Raw genomic sequence first — 18,279 nt, forward strand, 5'->3', positions numbered from 1 at the left:
ACTTGGGCATCCAACTTCGGCTCGGATCATGATCTCATGGTTCATGAGTTCGAGCCCTGTATCAGGCTCTGTGCTCACAGCTCGGAGCCTGGAGCCTGCTTCAGATTCTGTGTCTTCCTCTCTAACTCTCCCCACTCACACTCCCTCTCTCTCTCTCTCTCTCTCAACAAGTAATAAACATTTAAAAAAAAAACCTTTTTTTAAAAATAATTCTGCCTTTAAAAATATTTTGGACAACAGCCCATTATTTAAAACATAGTTTACAAAGTGATAGTTAAACGCAAAAAGTAGAAAATTATAATGTAGACAATGGACATGGGGTTACATAAAAATATAGCTGATAAGGATAAAACCTAAAAACTGAGAAGTTATGGCAGTTTCTGCTGAGATGGTGGATTTGTGGGTAGTTTTTTTTTCTGAATTAATATTTCCTCCAGGATTGTTATGAAAGCCTCTTTAGAAAATTTGCAAGTCAAGGGCCCAAAGCCACTTGTGTACTCTTGCACAATCTTGAAGGATTCCCTTTCATAGGAATGCTGGAGGAACACTCAACTAACTGCCAGACCTTTGAATCAGTCTGTTCCCTTGGTCAATGTTAGACAAATATTGCTACGTATAAGCTCATGCCATTCTAATTTCATCTTTACAACAAATAATACCCAGGAGGAAAATACTGAGGAAGGGCTGTTGGTACACATTGGACTGTAATCTAACTGGTTACCAGTATAAATGTATGAAAGTGTAGAGTTTCAAAACCAACCAGTGGGCCAATGCCTACCTCCTTTGGAGGCAATGATTTTTGGTTTTTTTTTAAGTACTATCTGAAACGTATAACCAACTCAATATCTTCCAAAATATCCAGGTTTTAGTATGGCCAGGTCCAAAATATTCTCCAGGGGAGTTGCCAGTCTCGTATCTCTGTTAGAGTATCTTTATTTATACTACTAAAGGCTTCAAAAATTTCAAGAATTTTACATTATCTTTAAAGAAAACAAACAAACAAACCCAGCCAGAGATAAGGCTCAGCTCAGTGAAGCTCCCCTACCTTCCTGCCTCCTTTAATGGGCCCTTCCTTTTCTTAGCATAAAATATCCAAATTTTTTAATCAAGATCTACAGGGCCTTCCAGGATCTGGCTCTGCCTACCTTCTGACATTCTTTCTCACTGCCTCACCCCTCCCTCCTTTCACCACCATCTGCTCTAGAAGCTCCTAATGGACATGGCCATGTTTTGTTTCTCTCTAAGCTACCTTGTGCATGGTGGGCACTCAAAGTTTTATAAAAGGAAGGAGAGAGGGAAAGAAAGGGGTAGTCCCCTCAGTTATAATGTCCTTGGCTAAAGAAAACAGCTGGCTGAGGCACAGCTGATCCCAGAAGCCAGTCGAGGAGAGGCCTCAGTCTAGAGTAGATACAAAGCATGAGTCATTTCCCACCAGAAAGATGATTAGTTAACAACACATTGGATCCAGCAATTTCACTTCTGGGTATTTATCTGAAGGAAACAAAATCACTGTCTCGAAAAGATGCCTGCAGTCCCGTGTTCATTGCAGCATCATTTACAAGAGTGAAGACAACCTAACTGTTCATCAACAGATGAACGTATAAAGATGGGGTATATGTGCACAGGGAAATATTACTCAGCCATAATAAGAAGGAAATCCTGCCATAACAATGGCATGGATGGACCTTGAGCGTATACTAAGTAAATCAGGCAGAGAAAGACAAATACTTTATGATCTCACTTAAACAGGGAATCTTAAAAAAAAGAAAGAAAGAAAAGAAAAGAAAAGAAAAGAAAAGAAAAGAAAAGAAAAGAAAAGAAAAGAAAAAAAACAAAAAGTTGAACTCATAGATACAGAGAACAGATTGGTGGTTACGGGGGCTTCGGGATGTGAAATAGGTGAAGGTGGTCTTCCAGCTATAATATAAATAAATCCTTAGGCTATAATGTATAGTACAGTGACAATAGTTAAGAAAAGAAGGAAGACAAGACAAGAAAAAGAAGATCCCATCGTGCCAGCAAAAGTCTTGTTCAGTAGCATCATATAGACAAGACTTCACTGCTTCTAAGAACTTTGTGTCCTGGGTGGCTCAGTCAGTTAAGCGTCTGACTTTGGCTCAGGTCATGATCTTGCAGTCGGTGAGTTCAAGCCCCACATCAGGTTCACTGCTTTCAGAGCTGGGCCCACTTCCGATCCTCTGTCCCCCTCTTTCTCCTCCTCCCCTGCTTGCGCTCTCTCAAAAATAAATAAAACATTACATTTGCAACTACCTGGATGGAACTAGAGGGTATTATGCTAAGTGAAATTAGTCAGTCAGAGAAAGACAAATATCATATGACTTCACTCATATGACACTTTAAGATACAAAACAGATGAACATAAGGGAAGAGAAGCAAAAATAATATAAAAACAGCGAGGGGAACAAAACATAAGAGACTCTTAAATATAGAGAACAGAGGCTTGCTGGAGGGGTTGTGGGAGGGGGGATGGGCCAAATGGGTTAAGTGGCATTAAGGAATCTACTCCTGAAATCATTATTGCACTACATCCTAACTAACTTGGATGTAAATTAAAAAATAAATAAATTATTTAAAACAAAAAGAAATATAAAGTAAAAAAAAAAAAAAAAAGAATCATCAATGGATCATAGAACAGAATATTTCCATAGCCTCCAAGTATCCCCACACAAAATATTTAAGTGAACAATGGGAAAATATTAACTTTACATGAGTGCAATCTGATGAATACAACCTTAACCAAGAGATCACATTTAATGTCACCAATTCTGGGACAAATGGATATCATGTGCCAACTTACATAATGCACTGAGAAGGATGTAGTATCACTGTGTGGTATTCCCGGCAGAAATGCATAAGTTGAATCTAATCATAAGCATAGAAAATCAGGTAAACCCAAGTTGAGGGACACTCTAGTAAATGGTTAAGACTTCTCAAAATTGTTATGGTTGAGTAAGACAGTAAGACTGAGGACTTGTGGCAGAGAGATAAGAATAAAGTGCAATAACAATTAAATACAATGCATGATACTAGACTGGAGAGGAGAATAGACAGACTACAAAATTTGTCAAATTTTCTGTAAATGACACTGTTGAGACAGTTGGTCACATTTGAACAAGGTCTGTAAATGAGATATATAATAGTATTGTCTCAATGTTAATGTATTGATTTTGATCACTGTAGTGTGTTTATGCAAAAGGATGTCCTTGTTCTCATGAAAAGTACTCTAAAGTATTTAGGGGTTAAGGACGTATCTACAGCTTACTCTCAAATAGTTTAGAAAAAACTTGTATGCACATTTATCTGTGTGTAGTGTGTATAAGGAGAAGAAAAAGAAAGAAAAAGAGAGCGAAAGGGAGTGAAAGAGAAAATAAGAGAGAAAAAATATGCGAAATATTAACGGTTAAGGTATTTGAGACAAGTATAAACAGGAGTTTCCTGGCCTATTCTTTCAATTTTTTTATAAATTTGTAATTATTTCAAAATAAAATGTATCTCCCCCACAAAAAGTATATGGGTTCTGAATACCAATGGGATAAGTTCCTGGCTCCTTCATTTATTAACTCTATGATGACAGAAATGTTACTTGACGTCTGATTCAAATATTTGACCTGTAAATAGGGACAATCATTGACCAATTACAATTACATGTAAAACATACAATATGTTTTGAGCAGTATTTTGGACCTAGGGAATACTCAATAAAAATTATCTCTCTCAAATAGATAGATAGATAGGTAGATAGATAGATAGATAGATAGATAGATACGACATTAAAAGAGAGAGAGAGAGAATTTATGTCCATCAATGAAACCACTTCTCAAAGTGGGGTGAGCTCCCTTCGGGCTGCAGTAGGAGAAAAAAAGAGCTCTCCCCATGATCAGAAGTGACTCTAAAAATTGTACAGTGGGGGTGGGGTGCCTGGGTGGCTCAGTGGGTTAAGCTTCCAACTCTTGGTTTCAGCTCAGGTCATGATCTCATGGTTGGCAGGATTGAGCCCCATCTCGGGCTCTGCACTGACAGCATGCAGCCTGCTTGGCATTCTGTCTCTCCCTCTCCTCTGTCTCTCAAACTACCCACTCTCTCTCTCTCAAAGTAAATAAACATTTAAAATGAAAATAAAAATTTTACAGTGGGATTTTCCTGGGGGGTTAATACTGAAAAGTGGACAGTCACATAAATCCGCCCCTACACCTTCTGCAACTGGGTAAAGATCCGTGAGTGGTTTTTTTTGAGCTCCTCAGGCGACAGGCTTCGTGACTGTCTTTAGCAAAGTAGAAAAGAACCTACCTCCAGGGTAATCATTTCCCGTGGGAGAGGGGTTGGTGGGGCTTTCTCTGGCAATTGAACTGCGATCTCATTTTGCATCTCATCTTCCAGAAAACCTGTGGGATGAAACCCCACGAAAGAGCCCAAGGTGATTATGTTTTCTCACCTAAGAAGTGGGCCCAAGCAGACAGGTACCTTTCAGCCAGCCCAGCTACCTGAGTTCCCCGCCACCCCACCCCCGCCCCCCCAGGACTGCCATGACACCAGCAACCCAACCCTAATTTCCCCATTCTGTCTCTAGAATCACCTCAAAAAGTATACAAACAGGTACATGTTTGTTATAATCTAGTTCTGCAAACCATTTACCTCCCAACCAGGTGACACTTAGACAGTAAACAGAAAACTGGCTTACGGAGAATTCTCTCCAGCGACTCACACCTTCTGACTTCATTCACAAATTTTCTTTGGAAGCTGTTCACATTCACATTTAACTAGAGTGGGGGGAAACCAGAAGCCACACATTAGTACCAACAGATGCCAATGTATTCCCTTTGGTTATTATTATTATTAATGCTGGGGAATTATTATTATTATTATTATTATTATTATTATTATTAATGCTGGGGAAGGTTGCTGGAACCATCTTCGGAATAGATACTTCCATGCATGAGACAGGTAAGTTACAGGCAAAACACACCTTGATGTTCTTATACACAATCTCCCAAATGCCTCAGCTCTGGTCTTCCTACACTTAGAAAGTCCTCCCACAGTTAAGGTTTCCTTGCTTTTAGTTGGATTTACATCCAAATGAGCCTTGAAATCCTCAGTGGAGTCATGAATACGACAGGATCTTGAAATTGCATAGCTCCATGCAATGTTATCACAATCATCAACAAAAATTCAGTGTCCTAGTGATGGTGACCCTCAGCTCAGCCCAATAAATGTTATTAAGGAACTGCCTCACATCAGGTCCTGTACTAGAAACTAAGAACACACAGAACAAGACAAGATCCTTCCTGCAGGAGCTTAGTTTTGATTGTGATCTTGGTGAGGAAGTAAAGGAGTAAAGAACGTTGTTCAAAAAAGCTTGGTAAGGATCCAAACCACCTCTGAGAAATGATACCCCAACATCACACTCAAGACTGTCTAGCCCTAGAATGTCACTCTAGGGAGACTGTGCACTTTGTCCTCAGACCAGCTAGTTAGGAACAATTGGTTTCTGTCTTCGGAACAAGGTTTGGTAGTCCACATGCCCATTGGAGACCTCCAATTCTTTGAAGGTACTATGTAGGAAATAAAGTATAATGCCATCTAACATGTAGTGACTGCATTAGAGCCTCAAAACATTCCTATAGAAGAGATACATCTAGAGGAAAGGAGAACATGTTTGCAAGTCACTTCTCAACATTATCACAAACCTTAGCCAGAACAACTAGAACCACGTGGAACTCCGTCTATCCCAGCTCTGGGCTCTACTCCCTGAACTTAGTTCACTACCAAGAAGTTGGTGTGAAAGAGATGTCTACATCCACCCCACCTTCCTCTGGTCTCCCAAGAATGTGGCACCTACATCTTTGAACTGAACCAGTCCAAGCTCCCCAAGCTCAGCCACACAGCAATATGCAGCCTCCACCTGGAGAAACAGCTGGGACAAACACATCTCCTCACTGCGAAACACGGACGCCATCTTGACACAGCCTTGGTCTGCAGGAGACAAAGACATCGGAGGGAATAAGAGTATAGAAGCTTTAGGATGAAAACTGGCTTTAGTTGCATTATATTAATATCCAACAGGGGAAAAAAATCCAACAGGCATGACTCTTAATTCTAAAAATATAAACAAAAACAAGATAGCACTTTTCACCACCTATCGGACTGGCAAGAGATTAAAAAATATGAGTAAAGACCCATGTTGTGGACGGTATGAGAGAGCAGGCATCTTCATACACTGTACTTTAGTCTTGGAAGTGTACATTTGGACAGTTTTTTTCAGAGAGCAATTTGTCAGTGCCTATCAAATTTTATAGCACTCATATCCATGACCCAGGATTTCCACTGCTATTCATCTGGACAAACTTGGAGATGTATGGGAAAATGTATGCACAACGATGTTCCTGATAACATTGTATATCATAATTATAATAAATGGATCTAACCCAGATATCCATCAACAGGACAGTGATTAAGCTGACTCACAGAACCCTGTGCAGTCAGCCAGAATGAAATAAATCTGTATGTATGTCCTCTGTATGGAAAAAGGGTATTCATGTAGAACCCACTCCCACCAAAGGCCCTCTGGACTGATCTACCACTGCCAACCCAAATCAATTTCCCCAAAGACCAACCTTCTGGAATAACTGTCACACCTCCAGAACGGGCCCCTTTTTCTCATTTCATTTTATAATATATACAGTAGCTGCTGTTTGACAGACACTGGGGTTATCCCTTCTCTGCTTTAATTATTCTTTTATCTCTATTTCTCATAGAATCAAGTCTAAAACCCTTGATTTGGCCAACAAAAAGGCTGTATATCTGGCCTTTGCCTTCCCCTCCAGCTTCATGGCCCTTCACACTGCTCTCTGGACACACAATGTCTCCCAGAGCTCCCTCCTACCTCAGGACCTTTGTCCATGCATTCCCCTAGATTTGGAACCTCACTTTCTTCCTCCCCAAGTCCCCCTGGTTTCCATGCACCCAACACAATCCTGTCATTGGAGCCTCAGTGCAAAGATCCTCTTCTACCCTAAGCCCTTTCAGACCACCACCACCACGTGAAACCAGTACTCCCAGAAGATAAATCATCAGCAACTACTTGTCTCACGTTTGTGTTGCCCACTAACCAGTCAATTCCATGAGGTGAGAACTATGTCATGTTTTCCATTCTATCACCAGTATAGCTCAGCCACAAAGCAGGTTCTCAAAAGTTACTGCCCAATTTATTGACTAGAGACCGAAATCATCCCTCCCTCCAGAATGCATCGCCTGATGCTGCATTTTTTGCCTTTTGACACCTAGATGAATCAAAACTTTTCATACTACCCTCTCTGATAAATAAAGGAATGTTTCCGTACAAGAGAGACACAAGACATCAGCATCAAGCAGACCAAGAACACAGTGTAAAGGGCCTTCTTACCCCGGCTTTGTCCCAGCAGGCTCTAGACAGGGATCCGCAGCAGGGCGGGGGCTGCAGCTCTCTGGTACTCCCTCGGCCCAACCCCCCTAGCAGGGAGCCCCCAGAGGCAGCTGTGTTTGGTCAGGGCCTGTGAGTGGCAGGCCTGGGACCAGGATTCCTCGGGTGGCTTCCCTAAGGCAAAGAGCCCCTCCCGTGCTTCTCCTCCCTAGGTGCCTACAGAGCCCAGAGGCAGCTCTGTTGTATCAACACCTGCCTGGGAGTGAGGAGAACCTGCCTCACCGGCCAGCCCTGCTCAAACCCCCTCCCTCCCCCAGCCACCTGAGCCCAGGGCCACGACCTTGGAGCCCCACCAGGAAGCAGTGACTTTCTCCTGTAAGAAAAGTAACTCACCCCTCGGTGAGCAGTTTTGGGAAAGGTTTCTAGAGGACTTAGAAGGGCCCTAGAGACAACCTTCCAGTGCATCTACTAAGCACATCAAACACTCCTTCTTGTCACTGTAAAATGAAATCGTTTGGGACATGAAAAACAAATCATGCCCACTATCTTATCAACAACTATCTTCAAAAACACTTCACTTGCAACACAAAACAGACAGATAAACACTCAATAGCTAAGATTCAGCTTCCAGTGTGGCCCACCCAGGTAAAGAGACAGGGCCAGACATGACTATATACCCTTTGACCGAGAATTACTGTCCTGATCAACTTATTTGGTGGAGAGGGGCGAGGAGCAGAGGAGTAAAGCAATTACACCGTGTCTCCTGGTTGGGGGTCCTCTGCAGTGGCCACCTTCGTTCACACTAATGAGCTTGGCAAAGCAGCTTTCCTCAAGGGGGGGGGGGTGCAGATCCCTTCATGCACCCACCTGGGGTGAGTGGCACATGTACCCTAAAACAAGAAGGGTGTTTTGTTGTTGTTGTTACTTTTTAGAGTGGAAAAATTAAAGCAACCGCCAAAGTACAGAGACCAATATAAGGCACCCCCATATTCACACTGCTCAGCGTCAACTGGTGAATTTTGTATCATCAGTTCTTTCACCCACTTCTCCCACCCACCCCAGGCTACGTTGAAGCTAATCCCACACATATTTCTTCTTTCAAAATATTTCAGTATGTATCTCTAAAAGATACATTTTCATATACATATATTATATATATTATAATATATATTATATATTATATTATATATTATATATTATATATTATATAATATACATAATACATATGTAACCTAAAAGATACATTTTCATATACATATACTGTATTATATATTATAATACATAATATATTATATAATATATATAACATATAATATATATAATACATATGTAACCTAAAAGATACATTTTCGGGGCACCTGGGTGGCGCAATCGGTTAAGCGTCCGACTTCAGCCAGGTCACCATCTCGCCGTCCGTGAGTTCGAGCCCCGTGTCAGGCTCTGGGCTGATGGCTCAGAGCCTGGAGCCTGTTTCCGATTCTGTGTCTCCCTCTCTCTCTGCCCCTCCCCCGTTCATGCTCTGTCTCTCTCTGTCCCCAAAAAAATAAATAAACGTTGAAAAAAAAAAATTAAAAAAAAAATAAATAAATAAAAGATACATTTTCATATACATATATTATAACATATATTATATATTATATAATATATATAATACATATGTAACCTAAAAGATACATATTCATATATATTACATATACAATACACACATATGTAATACCATGGTCACACTTAAAATTCAACAGTAATTCAACAGTAATCAAATATCCCGTCAATATTCAAATGGCCCAGGTTGTCTGAGGTCTTTTTAGTAAGCGCCTCAGGTGATGCTTGTGCGTCATCAAATTAGAACTATTGCTTTTGAGAACACAAGGTGGACAATCTAACTTTACCTTGGGAGGCAGCAGGGTGAATGCAGGCAGTTTGGGAAGATCAGCTGAGAAGGGGCAGCTTGAACCTGGGGGAGCGGAGGCCAGGGCCCCTGGGGGGAGCAGGTGGCCTGTGACGAGGCCTGTAGGAAAGGCAATGCTCGGGTTGCTTCAGACACAGAGGTTGGCCAGAGCCGCCCACCCCAACGTGGCGGAACCACTCGAGTCCAGCCTCACCTGCTCAGACTTCTGAAGGCTGAACTCAGGACCCACAGCGCAGAGCAGAAGGATTCGAACTGGCAACTGCAAAGAGAATGCCCGACACTGATTCCGTCTCTCTTGCCAGACGAACTCGAGGCAAGAGGAGCCCCTGCCTCGACTGGTGCCTCCCTCCTCATGCCCCTTCCGCTGCCTACCTCTCATTCTGCTCTTCAGCCCCCCTGGGGTTTGCTGGGTCCCCGGTCAGTGGGTGGTGCAGACGTCCTCAAATGTCCCGGTGCCCAGGAATCACTGAGGAAAAATATAGACGAAAAGCACACCTCGACGGTTAAGACCAGAGTTTACAACCAAACGACCCGAGCCACAATCCCAGCTCTGCCATTGACCCTGGGGAAGCTTATTTAACCCCAGGTTCCCAGTATCCTCATCTGCAAAGTCTAACAGAATATTAATTATTTTGAATGGAGAAGGAGAGGAGGGAGAATGCATTTCAAGGTTTGCTTCTTTTTTTCCCTCCTAAAGCCCTGAGTGGAAAATGCAGAAGGACAACACACTCACAGGACACTGGCAGGACAGCAAATTAATACAATCTGTCTGAAAGGCCATGTGTATATCCTTTGACCCAGCAACCCCACTCTAGGAAGTTCATCCTACGAAAAAATGTGGAAGTTGTATACGGAAATTTAACCACAATAATGTCTATTGCAGCATTATGTGTAATAGGTGTGTAACCATAAATGACCTGAATTCTTTCATCCATTCAATAAATCTTTATTAAGAGTCTACTATGTGGCTCCTTCTGTTCGGGGCTGGGGGCGGGGGGGCAGGGGTAGGGCAGTGAGTAACAGACAAGAGTGCTTGCCCTCACGAAGCTTCTTGTCCACGGGGCAAGAGACAAACAGTAAACGAGTAATAAGTTAGCCAGATATCACAGATTATAAAAAGTGCTATTATAGAAAGATAGGCTTTAGAGAAAGGAAGAGAGACTACTTTACATAAGCAGATAAGGCCATTTAGGCTGAGGCGTGGAAGATTTAAATGAGTCAGTCTTGCAAAAAAAAACTGGGGTTGGGGGGCATGGGAGTCAGGGGTGGCAGGAGGTATTCCAGGCAACAGAAACAGCCATTCAAGAGCAGGGAGGTGTAAGTAACTTCATCCCCACAGCTGATTTATCTATTGAATGCTTCCTCTGCGCTGGGTATCGTTCCTGCACTTTAGAGTTCTTCAAATTGCATCACATGGGCCAATCCATTTAATCGTTTCAATAACCCTAGGAGGCGGACAGTATTCTTATTCTCAAGTCACATATGAGGAAATAGAGGCGCAAAAAGGCCGAGAAAGTGGCCCAAGATCACACAGTCACTCCGGACAGGTCATCTAACACCAGAGTCCCTGTTTACAACTATGCGTGATATTGTTTCATAGTCCAAGAAGGTGCAACACGTTCAAGAAACACAAAGGAGGCCAATGTGGCTGGGGCATGAGAGGGGTGGGAAGAGGGAGTATAAAGCACATCAGAGTGGAAACAGGGAGCCACGGAAGTTCTGATGGGCCGATAGGAAATTTGGATTTTGTTCTTTCGCTTTTTTTAGGAAATTTTGATTTTATATATTTTGATTATGATTAGGAAATTTTGATTTTATATATTTTGATTATGATTTATATATATTTTATTTTTTATAATCATACCAGGAAGCCCTTGGAAATTGTGAAGCAGAGAAATTACATTACTTAACTGATTCACATTAAAAAAAAATTTTTTAACATTTATTTCTTTTTGAGAGAGAGAGTGCGAGAGAGAGAGAGAGCACACGTGCAAGTGCACGCACGTGGGAGGGGCAGAGAGAGGAAGACAGAGGATCTGTATGTGAGCATACAGCCCAATGTGGGCTCAAACTCATGAACCGTAAAATCGTGACCTCGGCCGAAATCAAGTCAGCCATTTAACCAACGCAGCTACCCAGGCACCCCAACTGATTGACATTTTTGAAAAATTACTTTGATTCTGCTTCTGGAAAGATGGAGTGGAAACACTTTTTCTTCCCAATAACTAAAACTGAAAACCCGGAACATTACACGTACAAGAAATATTAGAAGACTCTGAAAGGTAGAGAGAAGACAGACCTTCTAGGAACCTCAGGGTGTGAGGAATGACAGAGGCAAGTTCTCTGGGGTTTCTTTTGCCTGTTATGTTCTAGGCATGGTGCTGCAGAAGCCAGCAAGATAGGCAGATAGAAAAAAATCCCCAATATAGCCTGCTCTCTCTAGCCAAGGCATCAGGAAAGAGGCAGCCTAGTAAGAAAGAAGACTTTCAGATAGTAATCACTCTAATCCAGCCAAACACCACGGAAAAAACTGTGATTCTATGCCCACCCATGTCAGCAAATCCCAAGTGGAGAGCCCAGTCTTCTACCCTCCCCCACGTGCACCAAAGCGACACCCTCCAGTATCGTGTCAGAGAAGGCCAAGTGCGGAGTCTGAACTCCCAGACCCACCCTGTGGTAATAAGACACCCTTTGTTAACCTCACGGGGTGATGTCAGAGGAGATCTAATGGGAACTTTCCCGATTGCCACTGGCAATGAGGCCACCCCCTCATTGAGGTCATGTGGGGAGCAGTAACCAGGCACTCCTCTCCTCCCAGCCAGGGTCTTATCAGCAGAGGTATAATGAATAGAAAAATAAAGTAGGAGAAACCACTCTAGTCAATTTCAAGACTTACCATACAGCTACAGTAATCAAGATTGTGGTGCTGGGGGAAAGACAGACAAACAGGTGAATGCAAGAAAATAGAGAACCCAGAAACGGACCAACACAAGTCAGGCCAACTGATTTTTGACACAAGTGGAAAGCATTTCAGTAGAGGAAAGATCACCTTCTCAGCAAATGGTGCTAGAGCAAACGGACATCCACAGGCCAAAAATGGAACAAAGACCTAACAACCCTCACACCCTTGACAAAAATTAACTCAAAATGGATCAGGGATAAATTTCAAATGTAAAACTATAAAATTTTGAGCAGAAACATAGTAGAGCATTTTCAGAACCGAGGGTTTGGTGAAGAGTTCCTATAATAAGACACATAAATTGCTATCCACAAGAGAAATAAAAAAAAATTAATTCAAAAATTTGCTGTGCAAAAGATTCTAGAAAAAAGGATAAAAAGACAAGCTCAAGACTGGAAGAAAATATACGCAAGTCACGTATCTGATAAAGGACTCATACCTAGAATTTATCAAGTTTTCAAACTTCAACAAAATATCAAGCAATCCAACTGGAAAAATGGGCCAAAGCCATACGACATTTTACCTAAAAAGATGTACAGATGGCCACTAAGCACAGGAAGAGACGTTCAACATTATTAGCCATTAGGGAAATACAAATTAAAACCACGATGAAATATCAATATATACCTATCAGAACAATGACAAATAATAAATAGTGACAATTCCAAACACTGGCAAAAATGTGGACAGACTGGATGTGTCATGCATTGCCAGTGGAAATGTAAAATGGTACACTCTGAGAAACTGTTTGGCAGTTTTTCAAAAAAATATTTGTTTTTAATGTTTATTTATTTTTGCGAGACTGAGACAGAGTGTGAGATCAGGAGAGGCAGAGGGAGAGGGAGACAGAATCTGAAGCAGGCTCCAGGCTCTGAGCTGCCAGCACAGAGCCCGACGCGGGGCTCAAACCCACAAGCCACAAGATCACGACCTGAGCCAAAGTCAGATGCTTAACCGACTGAGCCACCCAGGAGCCTCTGTTTGGCAGCTTTAAAAAAAAAAAAAAAAACTAAATATGCACTCTCCTTAGGACCCAGCAATCACACTCATGCTATTTATCCCAGAGAATGGAACTTATGTTCACCCCTAAAAAATCTATACATCAATCATAGCAGTTTCATTCGTAATAGCCCAGAACTGGAAACAATCAAAATATCCTGCTTATGTTATATTCATACCTGAGAATACCACTCAGCACTAAAAGCAATAACTATTGATAAACACAACAACCTGGATAGATCTCAAGGTGATTAAGTGAAAAAAAAAAAAAAACCAATCTGAAAAAGTCATGCAGTATATGATTCCAGTTAGACAACATTCTCTAAATGACAAAAATTATAGAGATGGAGAAGAAATTACTGGTTGTTAGGCATTAGGAATGGTCATGGTGGTGGTGTATGTGTGTGTCTATGAGGGAGTAACATGAGGAAAATCTTCATGGTGACAGAACGGTTCTATAGCTTGACTATGGTGCTGGAGATGTGAATCTATACATGTGATAAAATGACACAGAACCATATACAAGCTTTCTATCATTGTCAGTTTCCCCACGTAAATAACCAATGGGGAAAACTGTTTGAAGGGCACACAAGACCTCCCTGTACTATTTGCAACTTTCTGTAAAATCTGTAATTATTTCAAAATAAAAGGTTAAAAAAAAAAAGATTTCAGAAAGAGCAAAGAAGAATTGTGCTTAGCTGGCGTTATACAGTGGAGAGAGGACAGAGACAAATCTCTGGAGATGTGTGTTCTAAATCAAAGTAGCCCGGGAGGTTTGAGTGGCCCCAGGGAAGGCAGCTACCCATCAGGAGACTCAGTTCCTTCACTGGAAAAGGATCCTAAGCCAGATTGGTGGTTTTCAAACTGGTGCACAGAACCCTGGAGATTTTGCAGAACCCTCTTCAGGGGCCGCTTTGAGGAAGAAGTAAAAGATCAAGACGGTTAAGCGAACTCTGACACATCTCTGTGATAGAATATAGTGCAGCTATTAAAATAGCATGAAAAGCATTCTATAGACAAGGAAGCAGGTTCTTGGAACGCTGTTGATAAAAAGTATTTTATGAAACAGTATCATTGAACTTTCTTCAACATGTATAATCAATACAGGAAAGATGTGGAAGGAACTATACTGAAATCATCGTGGTGGATAGGATTTGGATTTAGATTTATGTGTTTTGTCCTTTTCTTTATTCCCTGATATTTCCGTAACTAACACATAAAGCTCGTATATTACAGGTCTTCAACTTTGGGGCCAGAAGGCTTTTGGATTTCAGAATGTCGTCTATTTCAGAAAGTTAAGCCAGGTATATACTATATGTTATATAACACCACATGGGCCCTGGGGGCAGCACGCTGTAATCAAAGCATGTTAATCCTTCTGTACTTAAATATATACATCCTCACTATGAAGAATCAATAAAAATTACACATGCCTCATGTTAAATCAGGTCAGACTGTGCTGCCACGTGCATAAAAACATCTTTGTTTTCAGAGCTTTATGGATTTCTGGAGAGCAGATCACAGATTATGGACCATAAAGACAAAAACAGTACAAGAAACTGCTTTGAGGGGAAACTTTAAGCCCTTGGTGATGCAATGTTACCAAACAAAATGTCAACTTGAGCGGGCCTCATATTCACAGCTGTGTAAGTAATAAAATGGACCTGGACCTGGAGACTGATCAGACAAAAGAAGAGAGGGAAGGTAACAGTTATACGAGAGTAAGGATAGAAACGGAACCGATTTCATTTCCATGGAGCATTACTGGTGCTCGCTGAGTGCCTCTCAGAGGCCAGCACAACACTAAGCATCTACAGATGCTCATGAAGCATGTCTTGATGCTTATTCATCCAGGGCTTATTTATGGGGCACCCCCAGTGCGTCAGGCCCTGTTTTAGGCTCTGCAGACACAGCAGGAAACACAACCAAGTCGCTGCTTTTTTTTTTTTTTAATGTTTATTTATTTCTGAGAGAGACAGAGACAGAATGCGAGTGGGTTAGGGCAGAGAGGGAGGCACAGAATCCGAAGCAGGCTCCAGGCTCCTAGCTGTCAGCACAGAGCCCAAAGCGGGGCTTGAACCCACGAGCTGTGAGATCATGACCTGAGCTGAATTCGGACACTCAAACGACTGAGCCACCCAAGCGCCCCAAAGTCACAGCTTTTATGGAGCTTACGTTTTAGTGGAGATGGGAGAGACCAAAAAGAAACAAGTATTCAATTCAAAAGATAATGTCAAACACCGATAAACTGAGAAGAGCAGCATGAGCATATTATTTGGAGATTTAAAAAAAAATTTTTTTTAATGTTTACATTATTTTTGAGACACAGAGAGACAGAGCATGAGCAGGGGAGGGGCAGAGAGAGAGGGAGACACAGAATCCGAAGCAGGCTCCAGGCTCTGAGCTGTTAGCACAGAACCTGATGTGGGGCTCGAACCCTCGAACCCATGAACCGTGAGATCATGACCTGAGCCGAAGGCGGTCGCTCAACTGACTGAGCCACCCAGGCGCCCCTGGAGATTTTGAAAGTAACCACAAAAAGAAAAAATTAATCAAGAGTAAGAACAAGGCTGCAGATGGAATGGAGAGGAAGGAGATTTGAGCATTGCTCTTTCAAACCCTTTGTACGACTTGATTTTTACAGTTTGTATCCATCAGCTAATTTGAAGAAAATCAAACATTTAATTAAAACGACAATAAAATAAAATAATCTCAAAAGTATTGACTGAGCAACTATGAAGTGCCAGGCAAGGCACTAGGCGCTTAAGGTACGAATTGGGCAAAACAGTGCCTGTTGTGGTAAACTCTAGCAGGGCAGGCAAAAGTAATAATCCTAATATCAATGGCAAACAGATGATGCCCACTACGGGCAAATTTAAGACAAAACCCTAAGAAATAGGTATTATTAAAACCCTCGTTGTTATTGTTTGTCTGGTTTGCAGATTAGCAATCCGAGATGGGTAACACATTCAAGGTTGCTCACTAGCAAGTGGTAGAGAGGGGACTTGAACCCAGGTAGTGTGGCCCCAGAGCTGAGACAGTCTAGTCTCAGTAATCAAATTGTTAAATAACCACGGGGACAAATGTGTCAGAACTAAGATGGGTACACTGAAGGAGAGAACACAGCTCTCTAAGTCGTGTAACTTGACTCCTTCTTGGGGAAAGAAGGTAGTATACACAGGGCAGAGAGAACGAGGGGGTGAGGAGAAAGCGGGCAGGATGAGGACATGATCTGCAGGCTGTATTAAGGACTGTGCCTTCATCACAAGAGCATCTGGGGCCCTTGACAGCTCTGAAGCAGGTAGGGTAGGGGTAAATGGCACAACTTGGAAAACATATTTATTTTTTTTAATGTTATTTATCTTGAGAGAGTGAAGAAGGGGCAGAGAGAGAGAGAGAATCCCAAGCAGACTCTGAGCTGCCTGCAGAGCCTGACAAGGGTCTCGAATCCACAATCCAGGAGATCACAACCCGAGCTGAAATCAAGAGTCTGATGCTTAACTGACTGAGCCACCCAGGAGCCCCAGAAAACACATTACTAACTGCAGAGTGGACGCAAGGAGAGGCAATCCCCGCAGCAGACAGAGCAGTTCTGAGACCAGCACTGTGGCCCAGGCAAAAGACGAAATATTGTTTCATCGTTAATATCCCGTGTGACAAAACAGAAAGCACACATAAAGCCCTTTTGTGGCATAACGAAGTAAGAAGAGTGATGGTTTGGACTTGCCAGCTGAATTAGCCATTTTGACAGAACACCATTCTTACTTGAAAAGAACAGCTGACACACTGTGGTTATTCAGACATAGGCATTTGGCAGGCATTTTCTCAGAAATGATCCAAATGATTCTGTCACTTCAAAGGAAAACAACTGACATTGTTTGTTGCCAGTGATGAAATTCTAACTCTCAAACAACAATTAACATTTTGGAAAACTTTTATGCGCCCACATGAACGTGACAGCTTCTCAATGCTAACAACTTTTCTGATGAGGATATTTCTGTGGGGATATTTATAAATGTGAGTTTTAAAAGTTATTGTATAATGAAATGGGACAGCATTTGGGAGATCTGCAAAACTCAATGAACCATTATTTCCCAAATGCCCAATGCATGATGTTATAAAGTCATGCTTGGGCAAACGATCCATTGAAAAGTACATGCTTAACCAAGGGATTTTAATGAAAAGGTCATTGATTTGGTTTCAGAGTCCACACTGCAACTAAGCTTTTAGAAGTACTACTTGTTGGGGCACGTGGGTGGCTCAGTCAGTTAAGCGTCTGACTTCTGCTCAGGTCATGATCTCACAGTTCCTGGGTTCCAGACCTGCGTGGGGCTCTGTGCTGACAGCTCAGAGCCTGGAGCCTGCTTCGCATTCTGTGTCTCCCTCTCTCGCTCTCTACCTTTCCCTTGCTCACACTCTGTGTCTCTCTCTCAAAAATAAATAAACATTAACAAAAATTTTTTAAAAGGCCTATAGTATCAAAGAAAAATGTCCACAACTACTGAAAAGTCTAGTAAAACATTTTTCCTGGGATGAATCACTAAATTCTACTCTAGAATTAGTAGTGAATTCTACTACTGTAGTAGTGTTAGTTATTACACTATATGGTAACTAACTTGAATTTAAATAAAATTAAAAATTTTTTTTTCCCTTTCTAAAAACTACTTAGTTACGTGAGACCAGATTTTCATCGTATATTTCAAAAAAAAAAAAATAACACAGAGCAATGAGCTGAATGTAAAAATAGATATGCAAAAGACACCCAGCTGTCTTCTGTTGGTCACACATTAAAGAGATTTGCAAAAGAAAGCAATCAGTGCTACTCTTCACAAAACTGTTTTGGAAAATACAGTACTTTCATAAAAAGAGGTGTTTATACTAACATAATAAACAGGTTCGTATGAATTTAAATGAGTTCACACACAAGCATTTTTAAATTTCTCAGTTTTAATTCCTAGTGTGGGAAATATTAGTATATAGGATCCACATAAGCCA

At 41.6% G+C, this 18,279-nt stretch overlaps 1 protein-coding gene across 2 annotated transcripts in view; it reads right to left on the bottom strand.

The window, feature by feature from the left end:
* Window positions 1–18,279, bottom strand: part of ATP6V0A4 (ATPase H+ transporting V0 subunit a4) — a 94,785-nt gene that overhangs the window by 63,490 nt on the left and 13,016 nt on the right. The window contains exons 2-6 of one of the 2 annotated variants that reach the window (XM_043589677.1): window positions 9,699–9,792; window positions 9,520–9,585; window positions 5,858–5,991; window positions 4,700–4,778; window positions 4,309–4,403 (exon numbers count right to left, since the gene is read on the bottom strand). In XM_043589677.1, the coding sequence (XP_043445612.1) occupies window positions 4,309–4,403; window positions 4,700–4,778; window positions 5,858–5,974 (291 nt within the window). In that variant the 5' untranslated portion in view covers window positions 5,975–5,991; window positions 9,520–9,585; window positions 9,699–9,792. Of the gene's footprint in view, window positions 1–4,308; window positions 4,404–4,699; window positions 4,779–5,857; window positions 5,992–7,420; window positions 7,646–9,519; window positions 9,586–9,698; window positions 9,793–18,279 lie in introns of those variants that run through there. The other variant, XM_043589678.1, reaches the window with a different exon arrangement.

Source organism: Prionailurus bengalensis, chromosome A2, assembly GCF_016509475.1.
Source record: "Prionailurus bengalensis isolate Pbe53 chromosome A2, Fcat_Pben_1.1_paternal_pri, whole genome shotgun sequence".
NCBI classification, from domain to species: Eukaryota; Metazoa; Chordata; class Mammalia; order Carnivora; family Felidae; genus Prionailurus; species Prionailurus bengalensis.